Source organism: Amaranthus tricolor, chromosome 6 (assembly GCF_026212465.1).
Source record: "Amaranthus tricolor cultivar Red isolate AtriRed21 chromosome 6, ASM2621246v1, whole genome shotgun sequence".
Classification (NCBI taxonomy): domain Eukaryota; kingdom Viridiplantae; phylum Streptophyta; class Magnoliopsida; order Caryophyllales; family Amaranthaceae; genus Amaranthus; species Amaranthus tricolor.
Window position 1 is genome coordinate 8787998 of NC_080052.1, and position 17635 is coordinate 8805632.

The 17635-nt window shown below is 34.2% G+C and overlaps 1 protein-coding gene across 1 annotated transcript; it reads left to right on the forward strand.

Annotated features, from left to right (window-relative positions):
• The first annotated feature begins 1471 nt into the window (after nt 1-1471).
• Nucleotides 1472-4829, forward strand: LOC130816001 (caffeoyl-CoA O-methyltransferase 5-like). The gene is made up of 5 exons (XM_057682566.1): nt 1472-1706; nt 1849-1928; nt 2289-2433; nt 2607-2738; nt 4328-4829. Exons 1-5 carry the CDS (start codon nt 1578-1580, stop codon nt 4619-4621), a joined length of 780 nt encoding a protein of 259 aa, XP_057538549.1. The 5' UTR covers nt 1472-1577; the 3' UTR covers nt 4622-4829.
• Nucleotides 4830-17635: the final 12806 nt, after the last annotated feature.

Genomic DNA, 17635 nt, shown 5'->3' on the forward strand with positions numbered 1-17635 from the left:
AAAACACTCGGAAGTTAGTCAGTATAAGCTTATACCGATTGATTTCGACTATTACGGATATATGAAGTTTTTTTGATACTGGAAGAGATTTATTAGGTTTTGGTGTTAAATTGGTCTACAGAAAGAGTCTAGGTCGGATTTGAATCTGAAGACCCTAAATCATAACCCATACTTTTTTAATTTTTTTAGACATAGATGATTAAATACAGACCCAGATCCCATTAGATCTCAAAAGTTAGACCCAAAATCCAAAATATATTGATTGAGCCAAAGTCCCAAACCCAATATATCTGGTTTGGGAAAAAGTTGACGTGAATTCTACATTTGTAATAGGAGTTAAGTCAAAATATTGGTGGAAATAAGTCATAAGTTTAGTCCACAGGGAGTTGGTGAAGTATTGTGGTTGGTGAAGAGAGAAGACTATGTTTGATCCCATTCAAGGAGTTGGTGTCCACATTCTAATTGTGTATTCTACTTATCTTATGCATGTAACGTTAACTCCATAATGCTCTCCTTACTCCATATCAAAGCCTGAGTTGGTAGAATACTTTGGAAAGTTTGGACTGACTGCAAAATTTTTTTTAATGTTTTTATTTTTATATCCCTCCCATCCAAGTAAATATCCCATCAATCAATAGTATTTTTATCCATTAAGTATTTCTTGAACTTTATTAAAAACTTGTAACACATAAAAACAAATGGAGTTAAGGCTATTAATTTTATTCAGCCAAGTATTTAAATTTTAGTACGTTGTACTTGTTTAATAAATTTTCTAGATTTATATTAAGGTGTAATAAATTAAATTTCAAAGTATTCTCATCAAAACATTAATTAGACTAATTATCTACTCCCTTTGTTTTGTCAACTTTACTTTTTTACGTATTTCAAAGTAAATTTTGAGGCTCGATATTTCATAGTATTACGCATAATAAAAAATTGTAAAAGTTAATCATCATCATCATCATATCTAATATCACGCTCGAGAGTAGGGTCTGGGTGAGGAAATTGACGGAACACCCATATCCGTACTCTCTTCACAGGGAGAATTAGAAGAAAGTTGTCGAATTTACCCCCAAACAGAAGAAACCCTGTATAAAAGGAAAAAATATAGAAATAATATATTAAAATTATTTGCATCAGGACGAATCTAACAAGATTCTACATTAATATATTTTGTCTTTTATATATAGTTTAAAAAAAATTTAAATTTATATCTCATAAAGTGAAAAAAATTTAAAATAGATAAATAAAAAGAAATAAAGGGGTCGTTATTATTTTTATTTTCATGTGAGATGTGAGCATGTGTAGGATACTTGAAGCGAAACTCTACGAAAGTGTGATGATGTTTCTTCTCCCACCATCCTCACATGGGTCCACTTACCCAACTTTTCACCAACTCCAACCGGTTAAAGTTACCGGTCTAATAACCTCCCACTATCTTATTTCATTATTCAAAAAGAGATACTAAACCGGTCTTCTCGTTCCATATATTTGTGACCAAAATCTTAAAACATTTCAGGCTTGAAACCATAAAAGAAAGAGATCAAGAAACATATAGAATAAAAAGTACCACAAAAATGGCTGATGTCGTAGTAGAGAAGCAAATCACAAATGAAAACAAGCAAGAAGAACAGCAACAAACTAAAGAAATCAAGCATTCTGAGGTTGGACATAAGAGTCTTCTTCAAAGTGATGCTCTATATCAGGTATCCAATCATTCACATATCAATTTTAATCATGGATTAAAGCTAGTTTAGTTGGTTAAGTTTTTTTTGCAAATTATAACACGGATTGAATTCAAAATATAATAATCTGAATCTGAGTTTTGAATCATTTTACAATTTGCAGTATATTCTTGAGACTAGTGTCTATCCAAGAGAACCAGAGCCCATGAAGGAGCTCAGAGAAATCACCGCTAAACATCCATGGTATTTTTTTTTTATCTCAATTACATCATACTTTTTATTTCCGATTCTCACCGATTGCCCATTTTGATTTTTAAACTCTATTCAATACACTAATTCAATCTAAATCTAAATATGTATAATTGTGTATAATTAAGATTATTAAATAATAATATTAATAAAATTTTCATTGAGAAGAATCAAATGAATCTCATTTGCCTAATAGAAATAAAAATAATCTACAAATCAAATAGGAGTGTCGGACAAGTGGTTTGAATTGGAGGGAATACGATTATTGATTGATAGTGAATTTGGTAGTTTTCAGAATTGAAGTTGGGTGATTAAATATATGATTAATTATTTATTTTCGATTGCATGCATCAGGAATCTTATGACAACATCTGCAGATGAAGGGCAATTTTTGAATATGCTTCTTAAGTTGATTAATGCAAAGAACACCATGGAAATTGGGGTTTACACTGGTTACTCTCTTCTTGCTACCGCTCTTGCTCTTCCTGATGATGGAAAGGTAATTTATCAACTCAATAATTACGTTTGAATTTATGTATTATGAGACTGAATTACCGAATTAATTAAAGTGGTTGATTCGTAGAGAACTACAGATATCATTCCATTCTTAGTAGATGTACTATGATTGTGATTGGGGTTGTCAGATTTGGTTAATTTGATTTATTTTTGCAGATATTGGCGATGGATATAAACAGGGAAAATTTTGAATTGGGTTTACCAGTGATGCAAAAAGCTGGTGTTGCCCACAAAATAGATTTCAGAGAAGGTCCTGCCTTGCCTCTTCTTGATCAATTGCTTGAAGATGTAAGTTTTTACTTTTAATATTCTTCTCTTTTATTTCTCTTATTTTTTTTTTTGGCTTCCTTTTAGTAATTAAGATTTTTAGATATTCATTTCTGATTATATTCTGGAATTAGTTTAGCAAAATTGTCCACATAGCTTAGATTTACAACAATGTTGATGATCTCAATGCCATTAATTGACTCCGACATCGGGTGGGGTTTGGGGTAGATTTGAAGGAGGTAAATTAGGTTGATATAAGACCAAACATGAAAGTTGCATCTTTTTTGTTTGAGCTGTTGACTTTTTGTTTGGGGTAGATTTGAATGAGGTATATTGGCACTATATTTCTAAATAGTTGTGGTTGTGGGGTATATCATGTAATACTTCCATGTGATATGAGAAGGTATACTGAGATGGCTGATTAGCCAAGTCGTTTTGAAAGCAAATTAATACATAACAATACTTTTAAACTTATTTGATGATATTTTTGAGTAAATGTGGCGATTGTAATGTTGGTAAAATCCCGATCTAATATGTATGTGTAAAACGAAATTGTAGAATTTATATTGTTTGGTTGATATTTGGGATCAATTATAATCTAGTACATTTTGGAATATACGCCTCCAGGTAATGAGAAATTCACTTCGAGCATGATCCTATATTCCTACTGCACTTGAAAAACATACCCTTAGTTTGATTGTAAAACATGTAATCTTGGCATGTAATAGTATGAGTTAAGATTCTCCCTCTTAAAAGGCAACAATTACCAACTGGATTTGTTGTTTTCTCAATATCTAAAAGTGTTTTTCGTTTATAAACATGAATACAAAAATAAAACACGTATGAGTTTGCTTATTTGATCAAATGTAACCCAATCGATGTTTAGCATCGCAAGCTAAAACAAGATAAACGTGATACACAATCTAGACACAATTTTTGAGTAGAAGAATAAATGTTGATGGCATATATTACCTTTTCTTTAGTGCGTCATTTCTAAAGAAGCCTTGTGTTTTTCTCAGTTTTTGCTTAGGAAGGGTCATCATCGAGCGTACCCGTGTTTATAAAGCTATTGAACTTCTAGCTTCCAACCACAAAGACAATATCATTCCTGTTGATTTGCTTACCTAAGTAAAGTATTGTTCACCTAGTATTTAATTATTGTATTAACACGGGATTATTGCTTGATCTATGCTATTTTACATAATCGAAAGGGAATTTGTAGAGAAGGCCGATTGACCTAATGGCTTATTAACCTAGCAATTATTAACCTAGTAATTTTTTCATCCCTTTTTCTATTTATGGAAATTTGTTTTTATCTCATATGTTTGTCTTCTATAAATTAATTATTCAGCACCTAAAAAGTACTCTAACCAATTTGGACACCATGACTTACCAATTTGTACACTAAATATTACTTATGGACGGAGTATGAGTTGTGTATACAATAAGTCAATAACCACTAGGTTGTCAATAATAATACTAATCACTTGTATTGTATGTCCAATTATATGAACAGAATATTCAAACATTTCTTTTACATTTTCAAAATGTCACCAACCATATTATCATACCACTTGCAATTTTTTTTATCTTAATTTATGAATTGACAGCCCAAGAATCATGGATCGTATGATTTCATTTTCGTTGATGCGGACAAAGACAACTATTGGAACTACCACAAGAGGTTGATTGATCTTGTAAAGGTAGGTGGACTTATCGGCTACGACAACACCCTATGGAACGGCTCTGTGGTTGCGCCACCAGATGCTCCGATGAGGAAATACGTTAGGTACTACAGAGAATTTGTGTTGGAATTCAACAAATCTATTGCTGCTGATCCGAGAGTCGAAATTTGCCAGCTTCCGGTAGGTGACGGTGTTACCCTATGTCGCCGAGTTAACTGATTTTTCTCAACTATCACGGTCGCTATCACTCCCCAACTATTGGAATGCTTTTTTTTTTTTTTTTTTTTCTCTTTTAGTACGCAGTGTTATGCATATTTACTATATTCTTGTTTGTATAATTAATTATTGAATGATATGATATGAACCAACAGACAAACTGATGCTGTGGCATAGGTCTGTAATAATTGGAGTTTTTGTTACAGTTCTATTTTTTTTCCTTCACTCAACCATTAGTAGAGGTGTTCATTCGGGTGATCGGGTCGGTTTCGGGCGTGTGTCATTCGGTTCAGTTATATTTTGGATCGATTATTTTTCGGATGCGTGTTACGGTGGTTCACACTCGGGTCAAGTCGGTCAGTCATGATTCGGTTGAAGATCAGTTATTTGAGCTATCGGGTTAGCATCGGTTCGGTGTCGATTGAAGTTTGTGTCGAGTAGTCAATCGGTCTCGGACTATCATCGGTTAATAATTGGTTCGGTTTTACCGGGTACAGATCGGGTTCAGGTATTATTTTCTAGTAGAATTCGACTACGAATTACTAATTACTATAGATCGAGTCAATATCAGATTAAGTTAGAAATTTTTTAATTGATGATAATCTTTAGTTAAGGCAAAATAGTTAAAATGCAAATCTTGTTACTTTACTTGTTTGACTGTAAATTAAAATTAAAGTTTTATCATTTTTCATCTAAATTGATTAAAAATAGTTAAATAAACATTGACCATTGATTATTAACTCTAAATATATGAAACCATGTATGTATAAAATTTAATTTATTAAAATTTCTATTACTTTATTAGATTAACTAATAACATGATTGAGTATGAGTCGATCATACCTCTATGTTAAAAATTGGCTCAGGTTTACAGCATTTCGATTAAAAATTCGTTCGGGTTAAGTCGGTTTTAGCCGGATCAAGTTCGGTTTTGAGCATGATTCGGGTCGAGTATGACTCGGGTCGGTCACTATTAGGTTCAGGTAATCTCGGTTTACGGTTATATGTCGGTTATAAAAATCGGTCGTTGCTCGGGTTCGATTTTATGATTTTTTGTCATAAATCGGTTCGGGCGCAACTTCGGTTCGGATAATATCGATTCGCTAAACCTAAAAAAGAAACATATTTTCAAGTCGATTAACTTTCGATTTCGGTTCGGATTTTCGGGTCTGATCATATTTTAACAGCTCTAACCATTAGTAAGGAGGGAATCATAAAAAAATGTTAACACAATTTGGTTCTTAACAAAGATGCACTTTCCCATTTTCTACTTAATGCTTAAATTTGTAGTTTTAAGAGAACTCTTTGTGCTCATTGCTCTTTATGTGTATAGTTTTTGAAAAAATAATAGATAAGAAATTTAGCGTTATCAAAAACTTTTGTCCTGTTATTTCTATTCATTATCAGTGTAAAAAGTGAACTTTTATTTACAACATAACTTCTTCTAAAATTATTCAACTTTCCGACATTCTCACTAAAGTTTAATGGTAGGATTTTAAACACCCAACTTACATAGAATTTTTTTAAAATGCTACAAATGCAACAACCTTTTTGAGAATATCAGTTATTTAATCTCTCGATTTAACAAAACTGTAACACCCTCGAGATTTTAATGAAGTAAATATTTAATATTTTAATAACTTTTAAAGATTTTACAATTATATTTAATTATTTCTGAATTACTTTTAATAAATTCCTTTCATACATTAATTTAAACATTAACATACTTATATTAAAAATAAATTTACAATTATCAAAAATAAAGAGGTTTGAATCAAAATCATTCTATTTATTAAAACTTGTGAGCACACATAAGTGAGCTTTTTTAGTTGGGCACTTCAAAAGGGTAATCTAGAAATAAATAAATAAAATAAAAGAGGTGTTAGGGTTTTAAGTAGTAAACACCCATTACTCCTCATTTTCAAACCAAAAAGCAAATCAATACACCTTACTCTCCTTCTCCCTCACGTTTTGTGCGCCTCCTCAAACCAACCAGCTGCTCCACCTTCTCCCACGACCAACCACCACCAGCCAGCCAACCTGTTGGTCGTGAGTCGCACCGTGGCCACCAGTAGCCGTGCCTCTTCTTCTCCCACGAACAGCAAGCAGGGGCCCAGACACTGCATAATCGTGTCTCTTCTCCCCCTCAACCAAAGGCCTCCTCCATCGCCAGTAGCCGATGCAACCGACTGTCCTTCCCTCCACCATCACATGGGTTGCACCACCACCACCCCTTTCACCACTTGTTTCTTTTTCATCCTTTTTGTAGCTTCACCTTTGTAAGCCATCTCTTCTTTCTCTAATTAATTTTTCTAGTTTGATTGGAAGTTTACTTAAGATTATGAGTTTTGGATTGATTATGTATTAATCTTGTTGAATCTTACTATGAGTAACAATTAAAGGTGATATCTTTGAATATTAAATAATTAGGGTTGATTTAGAGTTGAAATTAGTAATGGTGATGATTTTAGTTGTCTATCAAAGTGATTTTGGTTGTTAAATTGAGAATAATAGCTACTAATTTTTGTGGTTTGATTGTTGCAAATTACAAGTAATCTCATTAGATTGTTATTGAAGTCATAATGCATAATGTTTGTAAGCCAAGAGCATAATGTCAACTTATAGTTGATGGTTGCTAAAGTTACTAGTCGTGTTGTTTTAATTATAGTTCTTTCTAGCTTTGGAGAATGTAACAAATGATATCGCGATCCGATAACTCTAAAATTTTTCTTATTGTTGTATAAATGTTATATTAAAATTGTAAGGCTTAGGTGTTATTAGTTATTTATGGGTAACACGAACCGATATACTCAAAATTAGTTGATGAAAAGGAACGATTCACATATACTTTTACTTTTAAATTAGTGAAGAGACTTATGTTGTGTTGAGTTAATGATTTTGACTTATATTGAATGAGTCGTGTACGTGCTAGAGTGATCGTAAAACTCATGTTGAATAGGTGATAGTGGTTACTTTGGTATTTAGTCGGTATGACAAAGTAATTAAGGGGATTTATTAGTTTTATTCCTAACTTGTATAGGTTTCCAGTTCATAAGAGGAAAATAGAACCTTAGTTGGGTGAATTTTGTAACTTTTGGTCATGCAGTGATGCTTGCAGGTACGTACACGCAGTAATTAACCCTTACATGCATCTTGCATTGTATATTTATCGATATTGAATTGTTTTAAAACATATGTTGCACACTATCTATGAATTATCGTCGAATGAAATATCGAAGTTATTGATTATATGATTTTTAAGTTTACTGATAGAGAATGGCACTAGTATGCCAAAGGCTGATAATGATTTAGAATGAGAATGATTCTCTTGTCATTGAGATTGGTTGTTATTTGTTTGAAAGGGACCGAGTCCTTTATTAATGATATTGATTATCGTTAGTTTGAATAGTGAATTGGTTTCCTTATTGATGAGATTGATTATTGCTAGTTTGAATGGGAATGACTCCCTTATTGATGAGTTTGAATTACGTTACTTTGAATGGGAATGAGTCCCTTAGTGATGGAGCAAGAAAGTTGTTGGTTGTAATAAGAATGAGTCCCTTATTGATGAGATTCATATCAGACTTGTTCAGTTATTGTGACTCCTCTGGATAGGGTACCCCAGTGGGTTTAGTTCCCGGAGGTAGAACCATCTGTATATGGTCGCTGTACAGGGGTGTGATCATGCTTTACTATTAGGCGCCGGTATGCCCCGTCACCGCCCTTGGTTGAGGTGTTGCCATGTGGGTCTTGCGAACCCCAATATGGTGGCCTCTAGTCACATATATAGATAGACATTTGAAAGTTGTTAAGCTCTTGGTTCAAGTGATATCGAGAAGTTATAAAGTCGAAAAGAAGTGAAGAAGATGGAAATGACAGTGAGAAGTAAGAATTGATGTTTAGTGGTTATGATTAGCACCTGGAGTTTTGTGGAATCACTCTCATATTATGACACACTCTATTGATATTAATTATACCTTACTATGATATGATGTTAGTTTATCACATGTATATGTTTGATTTGTTTGAAATGACTCTTTCTATGATGGCCCTGTGATGACACGTTTGATATTTTCGTCTTACGTTGAGCAGCAGGGAGATTATAGATAGACTTAAACAGGTTATGGAGTCTCTCGTGCATTGCATATGGGGGATTGAGCGCACAACTTATGTTTATAATAATTTTTTCATGGGTTTTAACCCCAAAGTTTATGTTTTGCTGGGTTGTATATGTTTTGAGAGTCATGCGACCTCTATTTGTATAAGTTTATTTCCGCTGCATAATTTTCTGGTTTGTATGTTTTAGTTTAAAAGTTTTGTCATTTGAAACTCAAGCGTCGACACTGGAACCACGATCCCTGCTTGACATGTTGATTTGAGAAGCCGGCGACGAATCATTCGGCTGTGGTGTGAGATTTTAAAGGCAATGATGCGTTAGATTAGTTTAATGTTTTATTGTGCTAATTGCGCTACCACACGTTCGATTTTTAGAAGAGATGCTGCCGAAATTTTCCACTCACCTTTTTAAAGTTAATATTTAACGTTTATCTAAATTCTTTTCCTTTTCTTTTATGTAACACCCGAATTTCTTCCCGTCCTTTACAGTTTTGGTTTCGTTAAGGGGTCGGAATTTCAGGGCTGTTACAAAAAGGTAGGCTGATGATTTTCACTTAGGTTGCATTTGGGAACAAGCGTTTTATTTCAAATTTTAGGTTTTAATTATGAAATCATTAATAAAGAATTTGAGAATGACAAGGTTTTGGGAAGTCATTCTCAAATCCTCATCTTTAACCACTTTTATAACAATGTTGGATTTGACTCAAATCCAAGTTTGAATTTTTATTATTTGCTAAACATTAAATTTGAGTCAAATCTATATTTTCTATTATTAGTAAGGGATAAATCAAGCCATTCAACAGTGCGATTTAAGGTCTTTATTTCTTGAATAGAATACCTCTTCCACTAGTTTATAAGTGATGAAAAATCCATCAAAATTGCCTTTTCATTTTTAAATGATTAATCTTTTTGTGATCTTTGGTTCGTTGGAAAAAGCTAAAAATGGTTTATTTAAGCTTTTATTTTGGAGGATTATTAGAAAACAAAATGGTCATGGTTCATGTCAACTTAAAATCTTGCTGTTCATGTCACTTGTGAAGGTACTTACATGGTGCATTCGAATTGCATGAATATGTTACTAGAATATTTGTAAGGAATGGTAGCATGTTTATTTAACCTTGATGATTAAAAAAAGTCACGATTTTCTTAAGGATGCCAAAAGCTTTTGAGGTTTTACTTTAGCCATAAAAGTTACCTAAATTAGCACACACAATATAAGTTAATTAGGTGATTAGGTTGCTAATTATTTAGGTGATTGACTAGAGAATATTTGATTTATTTCGGCTATATAAGGAAGGATTTAATGAGCGAATTATTGATGATTTGACTATTTTGTCCAAGGGTTGAAAGGTTAAATAAGGCAACTATGATTTTAGTCATAATTCACATGTTTATTCCTCTAATCTTTCATTACAATGGTCGTAGTAATATTGTTCATTCATTTGATTGTGATAATCATTAAGAAGAGGATCCAAAAGGCAATGTTTTATTCTTTTATAGGATTAGTTGCTCACGATTTGATAAGGGATTATTGTTGATTTCCTCTTCAATTTTCGCCATTCATTGGGTCATTTATAGCTAGTTCATGAGTAATTATATTTCATCAAAGTTCTATGATTAAGAGCATCCAAGGTGAATATTGAATTTATTCTATTGTTCTTTCGTATGGCTGCTGGAAAGGGCAATTAAGGCTTCGAAACTGATTCCAAGAAGAATCCAAAGGCCACGTATTTTTGGGCTACATTTTCTATTATCAATAAGGGATAATTCAAGCCATTCAATGGTGGGCTTTAGGTCTTTATTTTTTATTTTTATTAGCAATAATAAGAGTCGTTTATGACTATGTTTGAGTGATTTAGTTTACCATCCTAAGTGCTTAGGTATCTAGCAAGTTTTCATGGGATTGTAGGTGTGTCATTATGTATTACTTGAATGGTTTGTATTCAAGTAAATGTTAGTTTAATTTGTGATTTTTCATATACTTTGTAAGCCTATATAAAGGCGTAGTTGAGGAATGGAAAAGATATAACACAATATACAAGATTAAATGAAAGTTGTAAAACTTTTTCTTATTCATACACTTGTGTTTAAAAAAAGTATTGAATGTTAAACCAAATTATGAGTTTTTTTTCTTATTTTTGATAATGTTGAGAATGGGCTATGATGTTTGGTGAAGAACAAACAACAATAAAAGCACAAATAAGCCATAAAAAACAGAGCACAACAACAGTGGAGACAAAACACAAGATTTATGAGGTATCTATGGATACCTCCCCCTCAAACAAAGCTTACTTACATTAATATACTAAACAATATATTAATGACAAGCCACATAAGCTTTAATAACAACCTCTCAAAGCAAAGACCTCATCTTCAAAAGTGGTCTCACACAAACAACCTAATACAAAGATGAAGGAACTCTAATGGATGAACCCTAATTTCCTCACTTGTAGTAGACTCTCTCTCATACTTCTAATTAAGTTCAAAGGATCCTTAAATAGCCCTACAACTAATTAGAGAACCCTAGGACAAAATGGCTTAAAGCCCAAACAAAAGCGAGTATAAAACAGAAAGTTGCTAGATTCACGTGCTAGGTCTCCTTGACCCGAGTACCTCTTCTAAACTCTTTGGAAAACACTTGTTACAATGCTCGATCGAGCCACTATGCTCGACTAGTCGAGCCAACCTTCTTTGACACTCCTTTGCGATCATGAAGACACAGCATGTCATCATCGTGCATCACTCATTAAGTGACCCAAAGCATATACTTCCATACTCCTTTGCACACACACTATCATTCTCAAACGTGCATGTAACAACCAAATTACCGTTGACTGAGTAAACAGGGTCATCACGGGTTTTATTTCCTAAGAAATTTAAATCTCAATTCCAAAAGTTAAGCAAAGGGGTCATCAGTTCTAAACCATAGGTAAATCAGCTAATTCTCAAACCAAAATCTAACTAAAATACAATCTAATCATAAAAGTCATTCTAAAAATCCAATGTAACCAACACAATCTAATCTATTATACATTTATCAAAAACCTATTACAATAATACAACTTCTCATATACTCGGGTCAATAAAACATCCATGTAACTTTAATCATCACACCTAACCTATGGTTCCCGACCAGTTTTGATCTGTAAACAATCTAAAAGAGGGAAATAATAGGGGGTCAGGTTTAACTGAATGAGAAGTAACAATCCAAAACAACAAAACACAATAATTCAAATCATAGGTTTGGAAACAACATCAGTTTTCTAGATCTATGTGCTCACGAGGAGTCTAATTGAGAGAAACATCCATAGCTCTGAGGCTATGTCACTCTCGGGTGAGGCTAGTCAATATTTGAATGGCAATTCACCTCAAAACACAGGAAAGTAGAGAGACAATGCTTCTCTACTCTGTCAATGACCAGTTCGTAAGCCCGATCCATTGACCATATAACCATATCAACATTATCAATCAATCACAATTATGTTTCAAAATACTAACTTTCCAAAAACATAATTTTGAATAAAACATTTCAAACAATAGTCCGGTCAGACCCGTTTAAGAGACAATTACTACTCACCGAAAGACGCTTCAAGGAGCTAAGTCTGGTTCTATGTGATTGTTAGAAATGTTTCTCGATGATATCGCCTCCTAAAGCATAACAAATCACAACATCACAAAAGAGCGTTCAATACTACAAGCTACGTCTATATAACTTATTGCACCTCCTCCTAAGATTGCGGCTTAATAAGGGATAATAATATATTCTAACATTTCTAAGCATTAAAGGACTGTGCACTTCTAACTCAAACACTCCATATCATCAAAATATAATAACCGCAGTCTAGACTTGTTTAACTTCTTTTAAAGATTACCTGCTTCTCTAATTGATCTCTTTTATTTTCCAAATAAAAACTATATGTACAATCATATCAAAACCAAAAGTACTCCTAATTCATTCTAAGGATTCAATTTATTCATTACTTCCTCGAATGTTAACTCGTTTTCCAACAAAATTCATACTCCAATAATTTCATTATTTCCTAAAAATCTTCATCAAGGAAATTTTAACTCAACATGAAATCCAAACAAATAATATCAATAAAGTCTATAATCTCAACATTCTTTAAATCCATATAAGTACCCTAAGATTCACTTAATTATCATCAATCAACTTCAAGGTTCTCAAGTTCCTTTATTTTAAAAATGATTCTTCATAATGTATCTTGAAATCACTATTCCCATAATATACTAGTAACACTTACTTCCATAAAGTTCTCAATCAATAACTCATCTATTCATCAATATTAAGGGTTTAATACATAATAGAAGAATATGCAAGTGAAAATATGCCAATAAAATAATCTTATATGAACAAGAGCGTAAAGAGTAAGGAAAAGCAAAAAGGAAATCAAGAAGGATTTACCTTCTGTTTGACGGCAGAAAGGAAACGAAAAGAATCAGATTTTGAAACTTAATTTTCGGCTTCAATCTTGATGCCTAATCACACGACCATACCTCATATGTTTACCCCATTTGGCAAAATTTTAAGGTCTTGGAAGAGGGATTCGGCTGCTTGTTTATGAATTCTCCTTCAATAGAGTAAAAAAACCAAAATGTTGATATTACTTGAAAAATCCAATCAAAGGTGGGCTAGGGTTCAATTCTTGAGAGGAAAATCAAAACAATGAGAGAGGAATGGAGTAAAATAACACATAGAGATTGAGATTTAAACCTTAATTTTGTTTACACCAATAATCAATCAAGAGGATTAGCACACTCATGGAGTTTTGGTTCACTCGAAATACTAGCCAGGAGATGAAGACTTGCAATGGATCTTGTAAGAACTCAAGGTAGAAGATGATTGAAGTGTAGCTTTGCGCTAATTTCGAATACCAGGAGAAAAGGATTGCTTATACTGATTTCCTTTTTGGTCTCTGGTTCGAAACTGGAGAACATGGGATTTGATGTAGTTGGTTTGAATGGCTAATGGAGGAAGAAGATGAATGATTGTTTCCTTTGGGTTCATTCGAAAGAGAAAGAAGGAAGGAGGGTTTTTGGGTATTTTAATCAAATTAAAAGAATAGGAAAAGAGGAAAGAAATTAAATTGAGAATGTTTTGTTATAAGTATATTTACTTGCATCTAGACCCAAATTTGAAGATATTCTTAAACTCACGGTCATTCTCGTACTAATAATTTCTCTTAAATTCACTCGTTTTAAATTATTAATTTCTCAAATGGTACATTCTACCCAACTTGAAATGAACTTTGTCCTCGAAGTTAAACTAAGTCTTAAATACCTACTCAAATATCCAGCTAGTATACATATCGTCAAGCCATGTTACCCAATTTCTCATACTTGTGCACTATAGAATTTATCTTACACGACTAACTATGTGAACCAACCAAACTTTAAGGCCTAGCATTGTTAAGACCTAGTACTTTTCGAAAACCTTATGATTTTACCCAACTAAGAATAAAGTTCGTCCTCGAACTTACCTCTCTAAGACTAAGGAGATGCAATAGTTATAAAACAATAAACATAGAAATACATGAGCAAACAACAAGGGATAATCGTGTCTGATGGCATCTTCTGCCTCCCACGTGGCTTCTTCGGGGACGTGATTAGACCATAGCACTTTCACAAGCGCTACACTACCCCGACGAGTATCACGCGTCTTCCTATCTAGGATCTGAAAGGGAGTCTCCTCATATTGTAAGGTATCATCCTAGGTCAACTGTTCGGGTTGAAGAACGTGTGAGTCATCTCTAATGTACTGCCTCAGCTAAGTTACGTGAAATACGTCATGCACTTGGTCAATAGACGCAGGTAACGCAAGTTGATACGCTACCTCGCCTATGCGCTCAAGGATTTTGTACGGTCCAATGAATCTTGGACTGAGCTTACCCTTATTCCCAAACCTCATCACACCTCTAGTTGGTGAAACTGGAAGTAAGACTTTATCCCCCACTTGGAACTATAGAGGTCGACAACGTTGATCTATGCAACTCTTCTGCCTATCCTAGGCTGCTCTCATCCTCTTACGTATCAACTGGACTTGTTTGATCATCTCCTGAATCAAAGGCGGACTCACAGCTACCGTATCCAAACTATCATCCCAACATACAGGGCTACGACAACTACGACCATACAGTGCCTCAAATGGTGCTATCCCGATACTCGAATGATAACTGTTGTTATATGAGAACTCAATCATGTCCAACTTGTCGTCCCATGAACCCCGAAAATCTAAGACACAAGCTCGTAACATATCCTCAAGTGTCTGTATAGTCCGCTCTGTCTGCCCATCTGTAGCATGATGTGTAACATCTCGGAGTAACTCGGGTCGTACGAAAAGAGAAGATGACCTTTTAAAACGAGGCAACTATAATCCGAGTCAAACCGGGATGTTAGAAACAGTTTAAAACGGTTTTGAAGTTAAGGAAAACGTGCGGATCGAGTTCTATTAGCGTTATTAAGAACTACTAGATAATAAGAAATTCTTAGCAGCGGATAATAACGAAAAGTTAAATCTACTTATTACAACTTGAGAACGAAAATCGCCTCATAAAAACCAAATGTTCTTCTAACTTAACTAGAAATTCTAATGATTTATTTTTTATAAAACTTCTATATGCTAAAGATTTATTTCTTCGAGGGTCAATCCTCACTCCCCAGACCTGCAACTTAACTTACTGCTAGTCATTGCCCAGATAGGAAACAACATCATCGCAGGGTCGTTAAGACCAAAAGTACAAGTCAGCAAACGTCGCATACCAAATAAATAATAACACAAGAAAAAGTTTTAATTTATTAGCTGAAAATCCACAGAACCTTACGCTTCGGTCATGCTTATTAAGAATAATTATTTTCATGTAAAGGTTAGTCAGCCATACTGCTGTACTCTCCAGCCATACTGCCGGTACACTCCAAACTCCATAAGTGAGACAATACATTAGGGGGAGCTAACCCCTAAGCAAGTCTCTACCATAGACACTCGCCTTACTTCGGTGTCTATGGTTAAGTATGCATACCCCCGCGGTGGCTCATAATGCCCTCATAAACCGCGAGTAATTCTTTTCCACCAATTGACGTCATACTACGTCCACTTTAAAGTTAGTGAGGTCATACTACCTCTGCTTATCAAAACAATGTATAAAAATTACTGACTTGAAAGATAACATTATTCGTACTATATATCCCTGCTTTACTTTTATATATCTTATTATATGATACATCGGACTAGTGCGAACCACGCTGCGTGTACATACCTTAAGCAAGATAACCAACTCACAAGCGTCTTAATCAATTCCCGGTCACGAATCGACTTCAATTGCACAAGGACAAAACACCAAAAATTGATGAACCAAAGGGTGATTAGGCGTGGGAATTTGAGGGTTTTGGGAGTGTTTTTCTTACTTGCAAATGGTTTGGAATGAAAAGATGTAAGGAATTAGGAGATTGAGGAAATAAAGAAATTAAGGAAATTAAGGAAACAATTATGCAAGGCAATAATTCTTAATCTTTCAATATTCTTCAAGAGGTTACAAATCCCTCAACTTACCCCATATGGTCGGCCAACTCTTCACATCCCTTTTTTTTTTAATTTTTTTTTTGAATTAAAGATAGATTAGGAAAAAGGTTTGGACTTAAAATGGTTTTAATTGCCTTAAAAGTTGAAGTCTCATGATTTAACCTACTAACAAAATAAATAATAAAAAGAAATATATTTTTCTAAAAAGAATAATAATAATAAAAATAATAATATTACTAGCAAATCATTCAATATATCGGAAAAATATCGGGGTGTTACAGACTACTTCCCTTAAAAAGGTTTTGACCCCAAAACCTCAACGTACAAACACAAACACACAACAATCACACACATAAAAACGACAAAACAAGCGCACAACAAAAGAAATAGATCAAAATAAACCTCAAAGCGCGCAAAATTCATCCGCTTCCTACCCCCCTTAAAAAGTTACGTCCCCGTAACTTACTAACCTGAGGAAAAAGATACGGATACTTCTCTCGCATTGAAGCTTCTGTTTCCCAAGTTGCCTCTTGTGACCGATGATTGGACCATAGAACTTTAACCATTGCAACATCTTTTCGCCGAGTACTGCGAACCTTTCTATCTAAAATCTGAACAGGTTGTTCTTCATAGGTGAGGCTTTCATCAAGCTCTAACGGTTCCGGGTCCAAGACATGCGAAGAAGCCGCAACATAACGTTTTAACTGGGAGATATGAAAAACGTCATGAACTTTACCCAGCGCATTAGGTAACGCTAACCGGTAAGCTAACTTCCCAATCCGCTCCACAATATCATAGGGGCCAATGAAACGCGGGCTTAACTTCCCACGAGCACCAAAACGAACCACACCTCTCATCGGAGACACACGGAGTAGAACTTTGTCGCCCACTTCGTACTCATCAGGCCGACGTCGGAGATCGGCGTACGATTTTAATCTATCCTGGGCTGCCTTCATTTTATCGCGAATTAACTTTACTTTCTCAGTCATTTGCACAAGCATATCAGGTCCTAAGGTGACAGATTCAGTAAAATCATCCCAACATACAGGACTACGGAACTTACGACCATAAAGTGCTTCAAACGGAGCCATTTGAATTGTTGCCTGATAACTGTTATTATAAGAGAATTCCACTAAATCCAAATGTTCATCCCATGAACCTTGCCATTCCATGGCTATTGCTCTCAACATGTCTTTTGGTATATGATTGACACGTTCAGTCTGACCATCCGTCATAGGGTGAAAAGACGTACTATGAAGAAGAGTGGTTCCCAAAGCCTGTTGTAATGACTTCCAAAAATGTGACAAGTATCGAGTATCACGATCGGAGACAATAGTACGAGGTATTCCGTGATATCGAACAACGTA

Excerpts from the sequence above, each read along its gene's own strand:
- LOC130816001 (XM_057682566.1), top strand. The coding sequence starts at position 1,578 with ATGGCTGATGTCGTAGTAGAGAAGCAAATCACAAATGAAAACAAGCAA. Across the intron at positions 1,929-2,288 it reads ATCACCGCTAAACATCCATG|GAATCTTATGACAACATCTG; the intron begins GTATTTTTTTTT and ends TGCATGCATCAG. Across the intron at positions 2,434-2,606 it reads CTCTTCCTGATGATGGAAAG|ATATTGGCGATGGATATAAA; the intron begins GTAATTTATCAA and ends TTATTTTTGCAG.